General features: G+C 35.7%; 1 protein-coding gene across 1 annotated transcript in view; it reads left to right on the forward strand.

The window, feature by feature from the left end:
• smap1 (small ArfGAP 1) overlaps positions 1-21,457 on the forward strand; it is a 134,890-nt gene that overhangs the window by 86,892 nt on the left and 26,541 nt on the right. The window contains exon 6 of the mRNA XM_056471455.1: positions 4,284-4,411. Within this exon, the coding sequence (XP_056327430.1) occupies positions 4,284-4,411 (128 nt within the window). The remainder of the gene's footprint in view (positions 1-4,283; positions 4,412-21,457) is intronic.

The following is a 21,457-nucleotide window of genomic DNA, read 5'->3' on the forward strand; positions in this document are numbered from 1 at the left end:
GATTTTCATTTCAGGGAACCTTTAATCAAAATGTCATCTTTTAATCTTCCAAAATTACAGATTGAAATTATTTTTTTTAAACGTTTGCCGCCTTCAGTTGTAGTTCATTTAAGTCCCATGGCTTTCTTAAAATCAACTTGCATTCTTTTTTTATTATTATTTTTTTATATTACAACAAGGTGCATTGGACATTAGTCATCATTCCTCAAGAACGGAATGTACCTAAATTAGCCCAAAGGATAGTTTTCATTGGTAGTCCCCCTGCCAGATTTTAAAGGACTCTCCCATTAAAAATGCTAATTCTAATTATAAACAAAACCGAACAACAGAAAACAACCACAATTACAACAATAGCAAAAAAATTAAGCTAGTGTTCATAATGTTGATTTTACAGTACTTAAGAAAACTACAGTACTTCCATTCCCTCAGAAGTTTATGGAAAGTAGCCCCATACTTCTTTATTTCTAATGTAACACTAGTAGGTTGCAATGCTTGTTTCCCCAAATTTGGATTAAAACTAATTTGCATTTGTTACTAGTAGGTGTTAACATTATACCGTAATATAGTACACTTTAAAAAATGAAATTTCTGTAAAAAACAAAACTGGGATATTTCAGCAGCTGGGACACAACAAAGTGAAATAATGGACAATAGCCATACAGTAAACAAACAAACAAAAAAAAAACAGGAATGTTTTGGCAGCTGGGTCACCAAAAAAAAGGATAAAAAACCATGCAGTACCATGACAATACTGCAAATTTCCATAATTAGAAAACTTCTTATAGCTATTTATTTTACAATACAGAATCTTCTGTATTGTATCATTTTTAATGTTTAATAAAGGATATTTAATTGTCTGAAATCTAAAAAAAAAATACATAAAAAAGTACTTCAATCAAACAGTCCTTAGAGCACAAATCATTTTTAATGAATTAATAATTTTCACATTTACTTTCAAAACATTTTGAAAAACCTTTAAAACTAATATCAGGGTTGCTACAGTAACAATTTATATAATAATAATAATAATATATAACAATTTATATAATCACATAACCTCTAAAACATTCCTTAAAAAAGGTTAATTGAGCATATTAAATGATTTAGATGAGTGCTTTGCTGCTGGTTTTGTTTCAGATGTTTCTTTTGACATCTACTTTTTTCTTTCTGACATCAAAAGTTTTTTTTTTTTAAAGCAAAAATGCATTCTATTTATGATCTAAATCTGTATTATTGTCATTATAGACTTAACTGCCATTGATTGATTCCTCCATGTAAATGTTTGATCTCATCAGAGTGTTCTAATTTGATCTTTCAATGAAACATGAGGTTTCTGTTTGATCACGTAAATCAGACCTCTCCAGTTGTTTTAGCATAATAAAATAAAAGCCTACTTGACTTGATAAATCCTGCCATTTTCTTACAATCTGTTGCAAGCTCGCATTGAGATCTGCCTCAGTCCTCCATCAACAACCAATGGCTTTGGGGGAGAAAAAACCCTTTTGTTACATTGCAACTTTCGCATAAAATAATCGACGTGGGAAATCAAAGTAATTCCACCTTTCCACATTGACATTTGTCTATTTTAGCTATCCTCTACCAAGTTAACGATACGTTTGCACCAAAACACTTTAATTTGATGTCCTAACTCTGCCTGCTTAATAGCTTTTTATTATTTGCTCTCAGAATAATTTGTCAGAATAGACCTGTGATTCACCAGCAGATGAAGCGTTGATTGAGTCTGCATGTAAAGGCTCTCTTAAAGCTTATCAGATGTTCGTTCACACATAAAAGGCTTTACTAAAGAGTGCGGCGCTTTTCCAGATGCTCTTCTCTTTTCCACATTTCAGTTTATGTGATTTGGCTAATTTCCTCTTCCCTTTTCTCCTTTCCAGTCAAACCTCCAGCTCATCTAGCATTTCATCTTGCCTCTTCCCCGCACCCGCTGCCATTCCCTCCCCTTATATTACTTTGAGCTCTTTTATTTTCGTGGATTTTTATCAGTCATAAAGAGATGGCAGCGGCTCACTGTAACGTGTGAACACAGGCAGGGCTCTGATGGAGTCTTTGACTTTAATGGAAAGAGAGCGGCAGGCCGGCTTCGGAGGCGAGCGGGTGCTTTTTTCTCCAGCGTTGGCGGAGTGTGATTAGATTTCCTGCTCTCTTGGATGAAGTCGATAGGTAGTGGGAAAGGGAAAAGCGAGCTGAGCAGGCGGTGTGGGCTGCTGCCGCCTCATGAACACTCCTTTCTTTCTCACTGCTGAGAAAAAAGACTCATGCGAACAGGTTTAGTCTGCCGTTGGGCATGAGCAGTCAGTCAGTGAGTCACAGATGAGTCTGAATTGTTATGTAAGGAGTCTGTACAGATGCTGTCTCTGACATCTGACTCCAGAGGCTTGAAGAACATAAATATATTGTGGCCACTAAATGGATTTTAAGCCTTCAATCTGTGAAACAATCCAAATGTTTATTTTCTTAGACATTTGTGAAAAGATTTTTAACGTCTTATTTTTACAGTGTGTAAAACGGGTGTTCTGTGTGGCCTTTTTGTAATATTTTTGATCACCAGGGACTCTCCAAATAATTTCTGCATTTTGAACTAGGGATGCTCATTTCGGTTAATTTTGCCAACCGACAACCGCCGCTCGTTAACCAAATATTAACAGTTAACTGGACAGATTAATATTAAATTATTATTTGATGAAGAAAACAATTGACGTGTCTATCTTGTGTCTGACACACTAAATATTGCTGAAAATACTGATTTATTTTAACATTTGAACATATTAACAACAGAACATCTTCAAGCACATGCAGTGTTTCCAACTGCATAGAAATAAGAATGATTTTTTTTTCATCAATCGCTCCACAGAAAATAGGCCTATGCATTTAATTAATGATCTGCTCTAATTCTTATATCACAAGCCTCTGTCAACATTTTTAATTTAAGTCATTAAAGATTAAAAATTAAAGACGCAGCTCCAGGACAGAGGCGATCAGCTTCAGTGCTAGTTTGGCATCAATTCATCCGTGGCAAACTGTGACCAGCAGTGTCTTTCATCTTGCTTCTTTGGCAAAATACATCTATAGGCACGTGTGGTTGCAGGTGTTACCGTACTGCCAGTTTACAAATATGTTGATTGTTTGTGTAGGCCTATAGGTCTGTTATTTTTACCAAAGAAGATATATTATTTGAGTTTAGCACCAAAACTATATAAACTGTATTATGCTTTAAAAAAAAATGCCACAGTATCGGGAAATCCCTACCTGAAATTATTAATACCCCAGAACAGGTATCGGGGTAATCATTCATTATTTTAGTTTGATTTATTATTTATATAATTATTAAATTGCTGTATTTTCCCAAAATTTAATTCACAAGCTAGCTAAATTGATAACAAACAGACGTCTTTGGAAAGTTACTTGGTAAAGAGGAAAAGGCCCAGTGAAGGACACATGGATTGCCAAGGAATGGATCCACAACCCATTTGTCAACAAGTCAGGTGAATCCAACGTGTCTGTGCAAGAAGATCAACTGCTGGAGATCGCAAATGACGGCGGCCGTTCACAAATCGCATCTTTTCCACATGCAAGTTCGTTATTTCCAATACAGGCACGAGCATATTGGGAGCGACACCTTTCAGGCACACCTAGTTTAAAAAATCTTCAAAATTCTGCGAGGGCACCACGAGTCACGTGATGAGAACTGACCAATCAGCTTCATATTTTGTATGGAATATACACATTTCGGTAGACTAATTATCTCAGACAAACACTGCAGTGCTTTTTAATTTTCTCCATAAATAAAACTTGTATCAGAGTTGCAGTAATGTTTTGTCAGTTGTCTGGGGTGTTTTGACTGGTCCACGGAGATAAAATATTGGGGACCACTGACCCAAGGATATGAATAATGGGCGAAAAAAATATTGGTTATACTGTATGTAGGGGTTACCTAAGTGGATATTTATGAAAATTATTATGAGAAATTTGCCTTTAAAGATATGACAACAATAAATGGTGTAATACACAAAGTGAAATTTAGATGGTTTGTTTAAAATCCACTAGTCTGAAAGTAGAAAAGCAAAATGACTACAAATATAGTAAAATAAGTGCATGAAGAGAACAATGTTTTTTTTTCCTGGAGTGGCTTGCCTAAACCGACCCATTTGTACCTACATTTTTGTATGTAGAATGAATTAAAACTACACAGAGACTGTTACTCTATATAATGAAGTTGACACTTTGCCCATGTCTGTGCTGACATTTGGTTGTCTCTTGCACAGATGCACCCACAGTCGGCTCTGCCAGCAGCGGGGCAGGAACAAGCAGTGCAGCTCCAATCAGTGACGACTTAGACATCTTTGGACCAATGGTATCCAACCCTCTGCCCTCCAACAGCAACACAAGCCAGGTACATGAAACCACCAATGCTGATAATATTTGCCAGTTGTATAACCGTCTGTGTGTCTGTGTGTGCTCAAACTCGCAATTCCTGCTCAATCCTGCTGTCGTGTCATTCAAAACATTTTGACAAGAATTGTCAGCATGAAGTGTGACTTGCATGTCTATTTTCCTTGTACAGTAATAATACATCAGTTATATTAGATAAATGTTGTTCAAAATATGAGGGAATTTTTTTTCCAAATTTTAGCTACATTTTATGGAGAAAATGCACTACCTCAATCAAAAGTGACAATTACTTGCAATATTTATTCACCAAATTTAAAAAAAAAACAGTTAAAAGAAATGGTGACCAGTCACCATTTAAATAAACATTTGTGTTAAATATTCTATATACACTCACCGGCCACTTTATTTTGTACACCTTACTTGTACTGTGTTGGATCCTCTTTTGTCTTCAGAAATGCCTCAATCCTTCATGGCATAGATTCAACAAGATATTGGAAATATTACTCAGATATTTTGGTCCATATTGATATGATAGCATCACACAGTTACTGCAGATTTGTTGGCTGCACATCCATAATGCGAATCTCCCATTCCACCACATCCCAAAGCTGCTCTATTGCATTGAGGTCTGTTGACTGTGGAGGACATTTGAGTACAGTGAACTCATTGTCATGTTCAAGAAACCAGTCTTTATGACATGGTGCAGTATCCTGCTGGAAGTAGCCATCAGAAGATGTGTACACTGTGGTCATAAAGGGATGGACATGGTCAGCAACAATACTGAGCCTGAACCGGTGGATCCATGCTTTTATGTTGGTGCCAAATTCTGACCTTACCATCCGAGTATCGCAGCAGAAATCGAGATTCATCAGACCAGGCAACGTTTTTCCAATCTTTTATTATCCAATTTTGGTGAGCCTGTGCCAATTGTAGCCTCAGTTTCCTGTTCTTAGCTGACAGGTGTGGCACCCGGTGTGGTCTTCTGCTGCTGTAGCCCATCCGCCTCAAGGTTTAATGTGTTGTGCATTCAGAGATGCTCTTCTGGATGCCTCGGTTGTAATAAGTGGTTATTTGAGTTACTGTTGCCTTTCCATCAGCTTGAACCAGTCTGGCGCCATTCTCCTCTGACCTCTGGCATCATTAAGGCATTTGCGCCCACAAAACTGCAGCTCACTGGATATTTTATCTTTTTCGGACCATTCCCTGTAAATCCTAAAGATGGTTGTGTGTGAAAATCCCAGTAGATCAGCAGTTTCTGAAATAGTCAGACCAGCCTGTGTGGCACCAACAACCATGCCACGTTCAAAGTCACTTAAATCACCTTTCTTCCCCATTCTGATGCTCAGTTTAAACTGCATCGTCTTGACCTTGTCTACATGCCTAAATGCATTGAGTTGCTGCCATGTAATTGGCTAATTAGAAATTTTCGATCAAGCAGTTGGACAGGTGTGTGTGTGTGTATATATATGTGTGTATATATATATATATATATATATATATATATATATATATATATATATATATATATATATATATACATATATATATATATATATACATATATATATACATATATACATATATATATACATATATATATACATATATATATACATATATATATATATATATATATATATATATATATATATATATATATATATATATATATATATATATATATATATATATATATATATATATATATATTAGACCTAGTATTACTATACAATGAATGATAAAAAAAACAAATCTCCATGCTGACTCACAAACCACCTGAATTCTTCTGGTATCATTTGGCGATTTGTCATTTGGCATATGGTGGCTAACGCTAAGGAGACCGTCATAGACCACCACACCTCATTTGTAAGGTAATGGAGGTACGATTTAGACAAGCATTTTTTTTCTTCAGTTACAAAACATGCATCTGTTCCTGCCTGCCCTCATTCAGTCTAAAATCAACTGACTAAGAGAGTCAAAGAAAAGGTCAAATCCAATTGTTTTAATTTCCTCCACAAACAACATGATTACATTTTGCCAGTCTAGTTGCGGCTGACAGGATTGATTTGCAAGGCCTTCCTGGCCAAAGGATGCAGCATGAATAATGAGGGATATTAGCATTTATTACAGCCCTTCATTGAGGAGAGTGAAGAGGAGAGATGTTAAATAATGTCGAGAGAAGTCAGGGATAAAAGGACCGTCAGGTTGAGAGGAGAGAAGTTTGGCAAATACATATTAGAGATATGTATTTCTGCATTTATCCAGATACATTTGAAAACGGTGTTAAGCTTTAAAATTTTCGCAGTACACATGACATTTTCCATATCCCTTGCAGTCCATCAGTTCATTTAACACCTGAAAATACGTCGCATTTTTCTCAACCTGATAAGTGGACAGTGCTTAATGTAAATGGCAATTTAAATATTTTAGATATTTAAAAATATTTTAGTATTAAATAAAAAGTGTCTGCTTTTTACCACTTCAAGAGGTACACTCAAAAAATGACGTTTGCTGTTTGTTCAAACTGTTAATTTAAAAGGAGTTACATAAACACAATTCTTAAGGTTTTTTTGGACAACTTAATTTTTTATGTTCATTTCATTCATTTATTCATTTTCTGAAAATTAGAACTGAATTTAGAAATAGTTTTGAAACAAATTTTTGTGCTTAAAGAGGGAAATTAAATATGTAGGGTAATGGATGTTTTCAGTGAAGTGCGAACAACACCGTTTTCTTATCCACGAAAGTAAAAGAGTTGAGTAAAGAGAAAAGTAAACTAAAAGGAAAGTACAGACGCTGAATGGAAGAGGCTCATTCTTTATCCTCGCGCTGCAGATGGTCTGTTTTTTTTATTAATTTTATTTTTTCATTATTATTTTTTTAGGGTTTTTCACCTTATTGGTAGGACAGTGGAGATTAGAGACAGAAAAGTGTGGGAAGCAGAGATAGGGGAAGGATCTCAAAGGACCTCAAGCCAGGAATCAAACTCGGGTCACCGAGAGCACCTTGGTGCTATGTGTCAACGCACTAACCACTTTGCTATTGGCGCCGACACAGATAGTGTGTTTAACCGTTTTCTCACTGGTGAAGCATTCAGTTTTTCCACTTACAAAGTCCACCATGTAAATAGCAAATGTACCATGGCGCTATGCAACTCACTCTTAAAGGGAATGGGAGATGAGACTCTGATTGGTTTAATGCATGTTATGCTCAAAACACATAATTTATTAAGAGAATAAGCACAACCCTGTTAGACCATGCGCCGGGGCACAAAGCATTTTTTTTCATCCTTAAAATAGCAAAAGTGGATTCGGACACCCCCTTAATGCTTTTATGCTTAATGCTCATGTCGTTCATACGCTTTACACTTTGCACCTAGATCGTTAAAATAGAGCCCTTAATGTTGTTTGAAATTTTTAACTCCATTTTTATTGGCGAATGAGTGTAGAAAAAAGGCCATAGCATAAGGAAAAAAATCTGTTTTCAAAATGAATGTAGATGTGGCATTAAACCTAATATTTATAATCACTAATTACTTAAAAAACACTGTTAATTTAGTCTTTAGAAAATCTCAAAATAAATGTGCATTTAACCCTATTTAAAAGTGTTACTGGGGGTTATTAAAATTTTTTTTAATTAACTTAATTTTATGACTTAAAACCCAATGGTTCTTCGTTCGTTAAAGGATTAAGTTCACTTTTAGCAAATTATTTTCAGATGATCCAGATCCCCCCCTTGATATAAGTCAGTAAGGGACCTGGAAACCGTATAGTTGGCTGCTGGCCTAAAAAAAAAGTCGAATTTCAGTGATTTACACGTTTATAGCCAATCAGGACACTGGAGGATCCCAGCATGAACAGCAATTTGTCTTTGTAGAAGCTTATCTTAACCCTAGGGATCCACTCTCACTAACCCCACACTGTCCTTTTTTTCCTTTTCTCCCCGATAGACCTTATTCAGGGTTGCACTATATTTAATTTTTGTCAGGAGTGAAAACGAGGCTTTGAGGAATAGAAGTACATTGTGTTCGATGGATTGTACTGGATGTCCAGCTGACAAAGCATCTTTCTGAAACAGCGAAAATTCAGTTTTGAGTGATCTTGTATCATCATGCAGTAGATGCCTTTGTAAAGACCGTAGGGCTAATAATATGGATTTCTAATTCATTATGGCACATACCTTGACTAAGGCCACCTTAAGATCCTTTTTTCTCACCTGTTTTGGCCATCATGCTTAGAATGGCTTAAGCTGGACTGTCTTTTTCATCACAGAGGCCTGAAGCTGTGCTGAAGCCAAGAAAGTGGCTTGAAAAAAACGCTTTTTCCCCTACTTGAATCAGTGTTTTATTGAGAGCTGTGTATCGAGTCTTTGGACTGACTTGGACTTCCAGAATAATTGATGCCTCCCTGCTTCTCTCCGGCCAAGTGGAAATCAGCTCTTCCTACACAATGTACATTTGTACCTGCATTGTTCATTTTCATGGGATGCTAATAACGGATCAAGACAAGCCAAAGATAGATCGCTTGAAAATAGTAAGCGAATGCTGAGATTCACAAATCCGCCTGTCTCTCCAGCGTACTGTCAGTCTCTGCTCTGTGCTTCAGAAGAATCGAGCACTGGTGGGTGTCTGATGAGGGAGGATGGCAGCATTATGCCTTGATTCTTGTTTGTTGTGTCTTTTAGAGTCTTTGTGTGGAAGATGTGTCTGAAAGAGGCACACATTGGCTCTTTGAAGGATTTGGAGGCATTTCGCATATCTGAAGATGCGACACTTATAGAAATTGGATTGCTTGCTTGTGTGAATGAGGATTTATTTTTTCCCAAGCAGCTATTTTTTTGGAAGCGACTACAGGAAGTACACTGAAAGCTGACCTTGTTACATATCAGTGTAGATGCTATATGCATTATTGTGCAAAAGTTTTAGACCACCAATACATTTGTTGTTTTAATGATGGTATACTGACCACACGTTATTTATTTTTTAGTTTTGTTTTTTATTAGTTTTTTGGTATAATTGTTAAAGACATGAGAGATGGAAGGAAGAGAGAATATTAATGAATAAAACTTTGTGGTGGCTATTTCTGCCATTTCTGGTATTGGCAGCATTGATTATATAGAATTGTGCTGAAAAGTACTGACTTGTTTTAATAAATTATGCCATTCCTTCGAGAATGTCTCTCATTGGCAATGCTTTTATCTTTCAGCATATGATGATCACAAACACATTGCTATAGCAATGAAATCATGTTTACATGACAAAAACTCTGATAAAACACTGACAATCATGAAATGGCCTCCATAGTGTCCAGACAATAATTTTATAGAGGCAGTATGAGGTTTACCTGGATAGAAAGCGAAATATATGGCAGCCTAAATCTAAATATCTCAAGAGAGGTGTTGAAAGAGGCTTGATATTTTACAGCTTATTATTTCAGAAAAAAATCCCCAAACTTTGACTTTTGCACTATATTGTATATATGTGTAACAGACACTAACTAAATAAATCCAACGGATAGAATCATATTTTATTTACAGTGCATCCGGAAAGTATTCATAGCTCTTCACTTTTTCCACATTTTTCATGTTACAGCCTTATTGCAAAATGGATTAAATTCATTAATGTCATCAAAATTCTACACACAATACAATTCAATAAATCTATTAAAAATAAAAAAACCTGAAAAATCACATGTACATAAGTATCCAAAATCTTTTGAGTCTTGGCACTCTAAATTGAGCTCAGGTACATTCTGTTTCCACGGATCATTCTTGAGATGTTTCAGCAGCTTAATTGGAGTTCACCTGTGGTAAATTCAGTTGATTGGACATGATTTGAAAAGGTATACACCTGTCTATAAAAGGTCCCTGGGTTGACAATGCATGCCAAAGCACAAACGAAGCATGAAGACAAAGGAATTGTCTGTAGACCTCCGAGACAGGATTGTCTCGAGGCACAAATCTGGGGAAGGTTACAGAAAAACTTCTGCTGCTCTGAAAGTTCCTATGAGCACAGTGGCCTGTGGCACTGTGGGGATGTTTTTCAGCAGCAGGAACTGGAAGACTAGTCAGGATAGAGGGAAAGATGAATGCAGCACAGAGACTTCCTGAATAAAAAAACCTGCTTCAGAGTGCTCGTGACCTCGGGACGACGGTTCATCTTCCAGCAGGACAATGACCTAAAGCACACCGCCAATATGTCAATGAAGTGGCTTCACAACAACTCGGTGAATGTCTTTGAGTGGTCCAGCCAGAGCCCAGACCTAAATCCTATTGCACATCTCTGGAGATATCTGAAAATGGCTGTACACAGTCACTTTCCATCCAACCTGATGGAGCTTAAGATGTACTGCAAAGAGGAATGGGCAAAAATTCACAAAGACAGGTGTGCCAAGCTTGTGGCATCATATTCAAAAAGACTTGAGACTGTAATTGCTGCCAAAGGTGCATCAACAAAATATTGAGCAAATGCTGTGAATACTTATTATTTTTCAGTTTTTTTATTTTTAATAAATTTGCAACAATTTCAAGAAATTCATTAATTTAATCCATTTTGGAAAAAGGCTGTAACATAAAAAAAATTGTAAAAAGTGAAGCACTATGAATACTTTCCAGATGCTCTGGATGTAAACTCATTTAAGTGTAATGGATCATTTTAAATGCAGTAGTGAGTTATTGGCCATATATATAAATAAATAATGTATAATGCTATTAGTCTATTTTATTTATTTAGTCTTCCTTAAACATTATGGCTCCTTTTGTATTCCATAATTTGATGTCTTCAACATCAACCAATCAATCAATCTGACTTATTACATTGTATATTATTTATTTTGTTTCTGTTAATTGCTCCTCTTGTGTGCATTAATGAGTTACCTTTGTTGATAGTTTTAATTTACAAATCAAACGTAAGATAAATGTGACTTTTATTATGTATTTATGTATTTATATTAAGCTTACATATAGCTATGGAAATAATTATGTATGCATTTATCTGCATGTGTGTATATGCACTGTAAAAGATTCTGGGTTCCACACAATCCTTTCATGCTGTCCCAACACAAATCAATTAAATTAACTTAATTGTTTTTACAAATTTAAGTGGATTGAACATGAAACAATTAAGTTGTCCCCCAAAAAACTCAAGAATTGTGTTGAGTAAGCTTATTTTAAATAAGTAGTTTGAACAATCAGCAAAAATCTTTTTTTGAGTGTATATTTATACTTAAAATAAGTAAATATAATCGACATGTTGACTCGAAGAAGTTGAAGTATTAAAATGACAAAGCTAAAAAAATAACTCAATGGAAATAAACAATAATAATACAAATAACAAAAACACAAACAATGTTAAGCAACTAACATCTAACAAACAATAAATAATGAAATACAGTATAAATATTAGATGAAGCAATTGATGCAGTATGGAAAATTGTTGGTTAAAAATTATCAGAATTTCTTTAGTGAGTATTTCATGATATATCCCTAATCTAAATCACAGTAGTTTTTTTTTTTTAATGCCCGACAGCAAGCAACACCATGTGGAAACGATCTCTGATTGGCTGCATTAAAAGTCTAAAGGTCTGAATCAAGGCCTTTTCAGTTCTCCTTAAGCCTGAGGGGAGAGATAGTTGAGAGAGCCAGAGACTGTTGGAGCCTTTGATGAGAAACCGCCAGGCTTCCGTATTCTCCATTCCTTCAGTGCGACTTCAGCCGTTGCATGTTAATCTGTCCTCACACTTCCTCTTTTCACATCTCATCTACTGCCAGCTTTTATATCAGCCCCTGAGACTCTCACACACAGTCTCCTCTACAGGACTTCGCCCTCCCTGCCGCTTCTGTGTGATTGCACAACTGTTCTGTGGGTCTGCTTTCCCATGATGCTCGGTTAGCAACAAATCCCTCCCCGTTATTGACATCCTGACCAGCCTGCTTCTCTCCAGCTCTCTAATCAAGCTGTCTGCGCACATAGAACTGCTGTGAAAATATCAACATCAACATTTCATGAGCGTTGTGAAGGCAAAACATCTCCGCTCATTTGCATCATGATCATTCGTTATTCCGTATAGGACAAATGATGTTCGTCACTGGGGTTTTTAGATTTGTGTGGGTTTTTTGGCAAAGGATTTTGGTGTAATTTGTGTGCCATGAGTTGGAGTTACACTAGAGGTGTGCAATGTTTTTTGACTAGAATAATATCGCAATTGTTTTAATGATGTGAGCTGATATGTATTCACATACTCACTTGGCAGTAATTAAATAGGTCTGTATTGATTTTTGTTTTTAGATTTTCACATAAGCACAATATATCAGCATTAGCATGGGGTGCCAATTTTTTACAGTAGCTCAAAAAAATAAGAGTAAGAATGAAAGGCATTGAAGCTTAACAAGACCGATAAAGCAATTGTTGATGAGACATGCAAGATGCAGCACTAAAACTGCAGAGTTTTTATTATGCCACAATGACCAACTTCTTGAAGACTGGCTAGAACTGGCTTATAATTTTGGTTCGCTCCAAATTTAATTTAAAAGCAAAACTGATTACCCCTTTTTTAGGGTCTTAACCTTGTGACAACTGACCCCAGCAAGTATAAAGGGGTAGTTCATTCATTTTCTTTTTGGCTTAGTCCCTTTATTAATCTGGGGTCGCCACAGCGGAATGAACAGCCAACTCATCCAGCATTTGTTTTATGCAGCTGCAACCCATCACTGGGAAACACATCCACACTTATTCACACACACATACACTACGGACAATTTAGCCTACCCAATTAACCTGTACCACATGTCTTTGGACTGTGGGGGAAACCGGAGTACCCGGAGGAAACCTACGCGAACGCAGGAAGAACATGCAAACTCCACACAGAAACGCCAACTGACCCAGCCGAGGCTCGAACCAGCAACCTTCTTGCTGTGAGGTGACAGCACTACCTACTGTTTCAAACATTTATGTGTTTCTTTTTTCTGTTGAACACAAAAAATACATTGTTTTGAAGTGTGTTAAAAACCTTGTAACCATTGACGTCCACAGTAGGAAAATACAAATATCATGGATGCACTAAAGCAGCAGAGCTTTTATTATGCCACAGTCTGCAGCTTCCTTTATTGCGATCATGATCACATGGGGAAGAAACAGCACAGTTTTATCATACTAAACACTTTCTTGAGGTTCTTCTGCTTTGTGCAGTCTAATAAAGCACATAACATATTAAAACTTTGGTGTTTTCCTGTTTTCTATAAAATCAAACCGGAAATCGAGGCTGTATGATGTCATTAGCATGTTAAAATTGCTTATTTCTTTAAATTTGAAAATTCTTCTAAACCACTGGGATAAACAGGCAGTTTTAGTTTAGTCTCATATTTATGTATACATGACAGCTCAAAACCAGCCAATGTAACAGCACACAATTTTACTAAGCAAAATGTTGTTTTATTAACTTTAATAAAAAGATGAGCAAAAATATTGAGCTTTTGTACAGTAAACTCATATAAAGTTCCTTACAGAGAAATATAATAAGTTGACCTTAGAAAAATTGAGGAAACCGATTGCCTTAATTTCTAAGTAAATTAGTGTATTAATTTTAAGTGAGCAGTTTGTATTTACAACTTTTTAATAAAGTAAACTTCAGTACCGTTGCCTCAAAACAATTAGTTCTTATTAGTAGTCACATTACTAAGAAAATATTAGGAAACTGATTGCGATTTATTAAGTAAGCTGAACTAAAACATTTAAAAACCAACACCTTGCTTACTCACTCCCAAGGCCGTTTATATTGAACTTGATATTTAACTGCACCATGTTGGTGTTTCGTAAACTAAAATTTTTACGAGGTTCGTCATTTGCCCAACGCTCAATCCCCAACCTGAAGGACCAGGACATACACACATACACTACAGACAATTTAGCTTACCAAATTCACCTGTAGTGCATGTCTTTGGACTGTGAGGGAAACCGGAGCACCCGGAAGAAACCTATGCGAACACTGGGAGAACATGCAAACTCCACACAGAAATGCCAACTGACCCAGCTGGGGCTTGAACTAGCAACCTTGCTGTGAGGGGATGGCGATACCCACTGGGCCATTGTGCCGCCATAAAAACCAATACCTAAACTTTCAAAAGATTTTATTGTATTATATAAATATTATTTTATTTATTATTATTATATAAATAACTTTATAATATAATTTATTATATAATCATATAAATATTACATTTATTAATATGAATATATTACAATATATTATTATATTTATACATTTTTAACACCGAAGAATTGAAAAAGCTCTATTGAAAAAGATTTATTATGCTTATGTCTGTTTATGCTATGTTTTAATTCTTCCACCAGTTTCTTCCGTTTCCTTATCGCAATTCTCTATCATTGACATGCTTTTGACACATGACCACTCAAAAGTTGTAAATGCATATTATTGTAAGTCAAGATTACAGATTCTATTTAGTTTAACAACTTAATGCGCTAAAAAGTTGGGATTGCTTGTTTAAATATTGTAAGATGAACAAATTTACTTAGTGAGAACACCTATTGCAGTGGACAAGGAGCTGGTTGTAAAATCTGCTTAGACTAGACTTAAAAAAGTTAATGACCAATTTAGTTTTTGTCAAGAGTGGCTATAACTGGCTAAAACATTTGTTCGCTCTAAATTGAATCCTAATGCAAAACTGGTTACCCCTTGGTTAGAGTCTTAACATTGTGTCAGCTGGCCAAAGCAAGTTTGGTTAAAAGAAGAGTTCACCTAAAAGATCAAATTTACTGATTATTTACTCACCCTCAAGTGATTTCAAACCTTTGTATCCCATTTTTCTCCATTAAACACAAATTAAGTTATTTTGAAGTGGGTTAGAAACCTGTAATCACTGACTTCCATACTGTAGTATTTGTTTTTCCCATTACGAAAGTCAATGGTTACAGGTTTTCAGCATTTTTCAAAATATCTTCTTTTGTGTTTAACAGAAGACAGAAATTCAAACAGGTTTGTGACAAGTGAAGAGAGAGTAAACGATGACTGAAATTTTATTTTGGGTGATGTATTACTTTAATAATTGACATTACAATGGCCACTTTTAAGATTATTGATTAATTCTTGTCTGAATAATTAACGTACAACATGACAACATTGTAACTTTACCTATTGAATATACTAGAAAATTTCAGAAGAGAAAAGAGATTTCACTCAGATATTCCTCGTACATTTTACAAATAATTCGAAATAAACGCAAGAAGCACATTGAATTCCCAGATGCTATCTAGTAGGGTTTCAATGTTATATAATATAAGAGATCATATTCTCAACTGTGAGCTGATTTGACCTCAAAACTCGCACGTCTCTCCACTTCCATATTGTACCGATGACCTTCTTGCCCTTTTGCTGCTTATTATCCTCTTAAAACGAGGCTTATGATGCGTCTGAATGCTCCAAGGCTCTTCTTGCTTTCACATTGATGCTGTTTTTCTAGACTAGGTCACGTAATTGCAGAAAGGTTTGCTTTACTTAAGTCATTTTACATAGCACCATCTGTCAGCTGTTTTTCTGCACTTGTGTCGCCCCAGAATCTGCAGTAATCAGGATGTATAGCAAACTCACTGCTGACTCACTAATGAATCATTCAGCGGTTTAAAAAGCACATCTCATCTGAAAAACCCACCGCCTTCCTTTAAGAGCGCAGCTATTGATCCGCTCATGTTGTTTTGAGCATATTAGCAACATATGGGCTGCCGTGCACCACACATTCAGTCTCTCAGAGCACATGAATATATGTATGCTGTATCTACGCTCAGCGCTGCAGTGTAGGTCGGCTCAGTGTTTGGTGTGTGTATTTTAAGCACAGATGGTCGCTCAGTAGGACTTATGCCTAATGAAAGCTGTGCTAGTTCGGTTTGTGCACCTCTACAAAGAGAAAAGACTCCGCGGTGGCCGGTGGGCCGGGGGTGGCTGCTTTAGCCAGGTATTAAACTCAGGCTTTGCTGCTAAACAACATATGCAGTTTGCTATGGCTTTGTTATTTTTGTATTCATTTATTGTTGATATATTTAGCTTGTGTTATGTATTAACCATTAACTCCTTTTCCTTCTGCTTATTCTCGTCTTTATCTGGGGATGCCACAACAGAATGGACTTTCAGTTTCTGGAATTCTGACATGTGTTAATGCCAAATGCCTTTTCTGATTTTGAGCCAATTGGTACTAGCAGATAATGTGCTAATAGAGCCCTGCTTTACTCATGACACCTTTAGAAAACATTATATTACACTATCCAAAGATCATAAATAGCATTTGTCTGAAGTGCCTGCTTTGGACTGCCTCAGAAACCTCTGTGCTGGAGGATTAACTTATTTTTCATGCTTCAGCCCTGCACAATCCAAATTCATGCATGTTACTAGCTCTTCCTTAAAGCCAGAAAGCTTGAAAATACACACACACATCTCAGGAAAAGGTGAGACCGTCGCTTGTGACCACATGCAAATTGTTGGGATATTTAAAGAACACTTATGCATATTTGAGGATTCAGGGACAGTAAAGCGTCAAGTGTATTAATTTTTCTCTTTACCAGACAGGGTAAGCTGGCCTTAATTGGTCTTGCTTTTTTCACTTTGATAGTCTGTGTGTAAGTATGCATGCTCTTGCTTTTCCAGGACGGCTCATTTTCTTAAAAGTATCCTTGAGGAAGAACGTCCTTGGGTATGAGATCAGACTGTTGAATGTTACTGCTAAGGTCAAAGTGGCTCTTTATTCTCAGGTTTGTCAGGGGAAAATATAGCTGAAATACTATTAACTGGATTGAATCTCATTGTGGAGCACCAATTTTGTAGCTGTGTTGTGAATCCAGACTTTAAAGCTGCAGTAGTCTGTTTTTCTATAAGTTTTCTATAAGTATCTCTGTTTGAAATGTGCTATTGCAGTTATTTATGGAATGGTCATTTTTAGGGATGTAATGATTTACCGTGAGTCTGTTGAAAATCGATTTAAATATGTGACGATTCAAACCCATAGGAATGTTGAACAAATTGCGATACATTTTTTTAAAACAGGGGGCGCTGTGTTTATGGGCTCAAACTCACTTTACCTGCACATCAGCTGCGAGCAAGAGGTGGAGCGGCAGAGTAAAATGACAGCGGTGTAGTGCGCCAGACAAACTGTGTGCAAATACAGCAAAAAGACGTTACATTATACTCACAGAACAACGAATATGATGCACATAAACCATCAGCATAGCGAGAAACTACTGTCACAGACGTCTATACGAAAAAAAATTACTATTAAAAAGCGAAACCATGCGGACCAGATGATTTGCAGCTCCACTTGCTCCGAAGAGTGCTATGTGAAGTGTGAAGACGGTTTTCAGACTGAAAGAGAAAGTTGTTCTGTAACAGAACCAGGTATTAGATTATTTTTACCCTCTCCTTTTCAAATTAGTTTATGCATGTTTTAATAATTTGCTTATTATTATTATTATTATTATTATTATTATTATTATTATTATTAAAAATTTAAAAATGTGTCACATTGATACTTATACAAATTATGTAAGTAATATTAATTATCCACCTTCATAATCATGTCCATCTCCTGTCTCTATCCTACTATATAATTAGTACTTTTATAATCAGTATTTCATGCCAGTGGCCAGTGCCCTGAAGCAGAGGGCCTATTGTACACACCTCTGTTCACACTTCTCTCTGGATTAGGGAAGGCTTTCCTCTCCACACCAGCCATCTCAGTCCTCAGTGAAAGAGGTTTTTTTTTTTTTTTTCAGCAGGGGACATTGTAAATGTGGAATGACCTCAGCTTACATGTATACCAGAAAACACAGATATGCTGATATTTCTTTAAAAAATGTAAAACCCCAGCAGTCAGTTTTAGATTGTTTATATCAATGAGTCTTATTTAATTTGGATTATTATTTTTCTTATTATATATTTTTTTGTGTTTAAAATGTCATTTTAGTTATGGCAGAAAATATTAAAAACAAAAAAACAAATAGGCAGCATTCAAGAAAAAAATGAAAGAGCTCTTCACCTTAGTTTCAAATAATTTTGTTAAAAAATAGTGACTAAATCGTATTGTAACATTAGTATCGTGAATCGCATCATGAGTCAGGTGAATCGTTACATCCCTGGTCATTTTACATGTACTGTGCATAGAAATAGTGGGTCAGTGTGGAATCAATTTTTAATTTTTATTATTATTATTATTATTTTTGAGTTTTGTGGAGTTTGCTGTCAGTCAGCACACGGGTCTTGATCTTCACAATAGACTTCACAGATTCTTTGTCTTGGAAGTTTAAAGGGCACCTATGGTGAAAAATCTACTTTTAAAGCTGTTTGGACAGACATATATGTAGGTATAGTGATATTGGGGTGATATAAACCCATAATTCGACAAATATCTAAAAATTCTTAGATCAAGGAACAATATTGTTTTGTTTTTAACTTCAGAAGAAATAAGTCAAAATTAAGAGTTTTTTCCTTAAAACAGCCAGTGGGCTAAGTAAAATAATCTCGTTTTCACTTTGAAATGTAGATATTTGGACTAGAAACAAGACAAAAATTCTAATTGAGAGAACATTTATTTGTATAACTCATACAGATTCTGTGTAAATACAGTAATTAAATACATTTCTGAAGTTTCTAGTAAACTACAGCGATGTGACTATTGTTGAATGTGCACATTGCGATATCGATGCCGAAACTATATATTATGCACCCCTAGATTGTACTGTGTGATTTCAAAATATGAAGTAAATAAAATACTGACTTATGCAACATAAAATACACTGGTGCAAAACTAAAACATTAGTCATGAATACAGAGATAACCTAAGCAGAAAATGCTGTCTGAACTTCTATTATGACATTGTTTCACTCATAAATGCCCTAATAACATGCCACAAGAAAATTACCTAACGACAATATAACCTAATTTTAAAAAATGCCATTGTGCTACCAATGGTGATTAAATCTAATGATCACTTTTCTCACATCACATTAAACCAAATTATTGTACTACTTTGTTCTCAAATTTTCAATGTTAACAATATCAGCCTTGCATGGCTATTTGTGTTTAATGTGTATTAGGTTTCATTTTCTGCAGTCTAATCTAATTGACAACGCTTGAATTAGTTGTGCACCATTATAAATGAAAACAAATAGTCTCTATTTATAGTTTGAATTGTTTTAGATTTTTTTTCTTTAGCATTTATGTAATTTTGATGGGTTCTTTTTGATTTTTATTTTCTATTATTTCAGCTGCTGCACTGTGAAAACTGAAAACTTAAACTAATTACTTCAGCTTGTTAAAACTACATAAATTAATGGTAGCACTTTATTTTGATGGTCCTTTTGAGTATTAATAGACTGTCTGCTTAATATCTGTTGATACTGCTCCTTCAACAGACATTTAACTGACTATAAGAAACTTTGCAAGTACATGTCAACTTACACTAACCCCAACCTTAACTTCAACCTAACAGTCTACTCATAATCTAATGGGAATTAGTTGGCATGTACATGCAATGTAACTTAAATTCAACAAACGGACCATCAAAATAAAGTGTGACCGAATTAAAAGTTTTCAGAAATAAATTAATTTTAAAAAACTAAATAATTTTAGGTGTAAGAACTTGGAGTAATTTATTTAATTTGATCCAATCAAGCCTTTTTTTTCCAGTGTGTGAGAAAAGGCTATACAGTAAATGACCCTTATATGTGGTATTGCATCAAGGCATCAGTCTTGGTGTATATAGATGCAAAGATAAACAATGGCAAGCTTGTATTTACCACAAAAGCCTACTAGTACCAGCCAAATTAGAGAACATTATTACAACTAATCATTGGTAATCAGGATTATGTAAGGAGTTTGTTTTGATTGAAACTCTGACTGGTTATACACTTACTCAGATTTATTTTGAATAATTTTAAACAAAAACATTTTATTACTGCATACTGAACCTTTAGAAAAATAAAAGCATTCATTCCTACAAAAATCCTGAAGGACCGGAATATTCCAACAGAAAAATTCTAGTTTTTATTATCTCATTCGCTTGAAGCTGCTGAGATCTTCTGGTTGTGTTGTTTTCATGACCTCCACTGGTCCAGCAGACGGTCTGAAGAAGAGTGTCCCTGTGGTGCTGCTCTGGGATCAGTTAACTGTGTTGTTTAGCAGTAGTTTCATACAGAAGATGAAGAAATGTGAGCCTGTTTGCTTCCAGTCAGCTTCTGTAATGTATCCAGTGCTTCACTTCAGTCCTGGTCGATACTGAGCTGGTCTAGACTTCAGTTGTAGTGCCATTAAGTGCAGGTCGAATTCCCACATACAAGCAGCATGATTTCACCTTCCTCTTCACACGTCACCAAAGACACTGTAGGTGTTAAAGGTCAGCAAAGCACAAATCTTACATTTCTGTTGCTTCAGACATTCTATGAATGGACTATATTTTCTGGCAAATGCCTATAACAATGTCTGTCAGTGGACTTATCAGTTTAATTACTTGTGCTGATATGCAGATTAATGAAATAGTGAAAACCCGTTTTGAAAAGTTATCTTTAAAATGTACTATAATAAAAAAATAATATAAATGTATATTGTATATACATTAAACAGAAAGAATAAGAAAGCAGTCTGATCTTATACTACTTCAAATAATGGATAAATATAGCAGAAATTAAATGCTGTATTTATGATAAATGATATGCTATATAGCCGGCAGCTAGCTCTCTGCAACTCTCACATGATCACCCACTGACGCTAAGCAGGGCTGCGCCCGGTCAATACCAGGATGGAAGTCCACATGGGAAAGCTAGGTTGCTGCCGGAAGTGGTGTTAGTGAGGCTAGCAGGAGGCGCCCAACCTGCGGTCTGTGTGGGTCCTAATACCCCAGTATAGTGACGGGGACTCTATTCTGCTCAGTGAGAGCTGTCTTTCAGATGAGAAGTTAAACCGAGGTTCTGACTCTCTGTGGTCATTAAAAAAAGAGTAGGGGTTTAACCACAACGTCCTAGCCAAATCTGCACACTGGCCTCTGTCCATCATGGCCT

The sequence above is a fragment of the Danio aesculapii genome, chromosome 13, assembly GCF_903798145.1.
Source record: "Danio aesculapii chromosome 13, fDanAes4.1, whole genome shotgun sequence".
NCBI classification, from domain to species: Eukaryota; Metazoa; Chordata; class Actinopteri; order Cypriniformes; family Danionidae; genus Danio; species Danio aesculapii.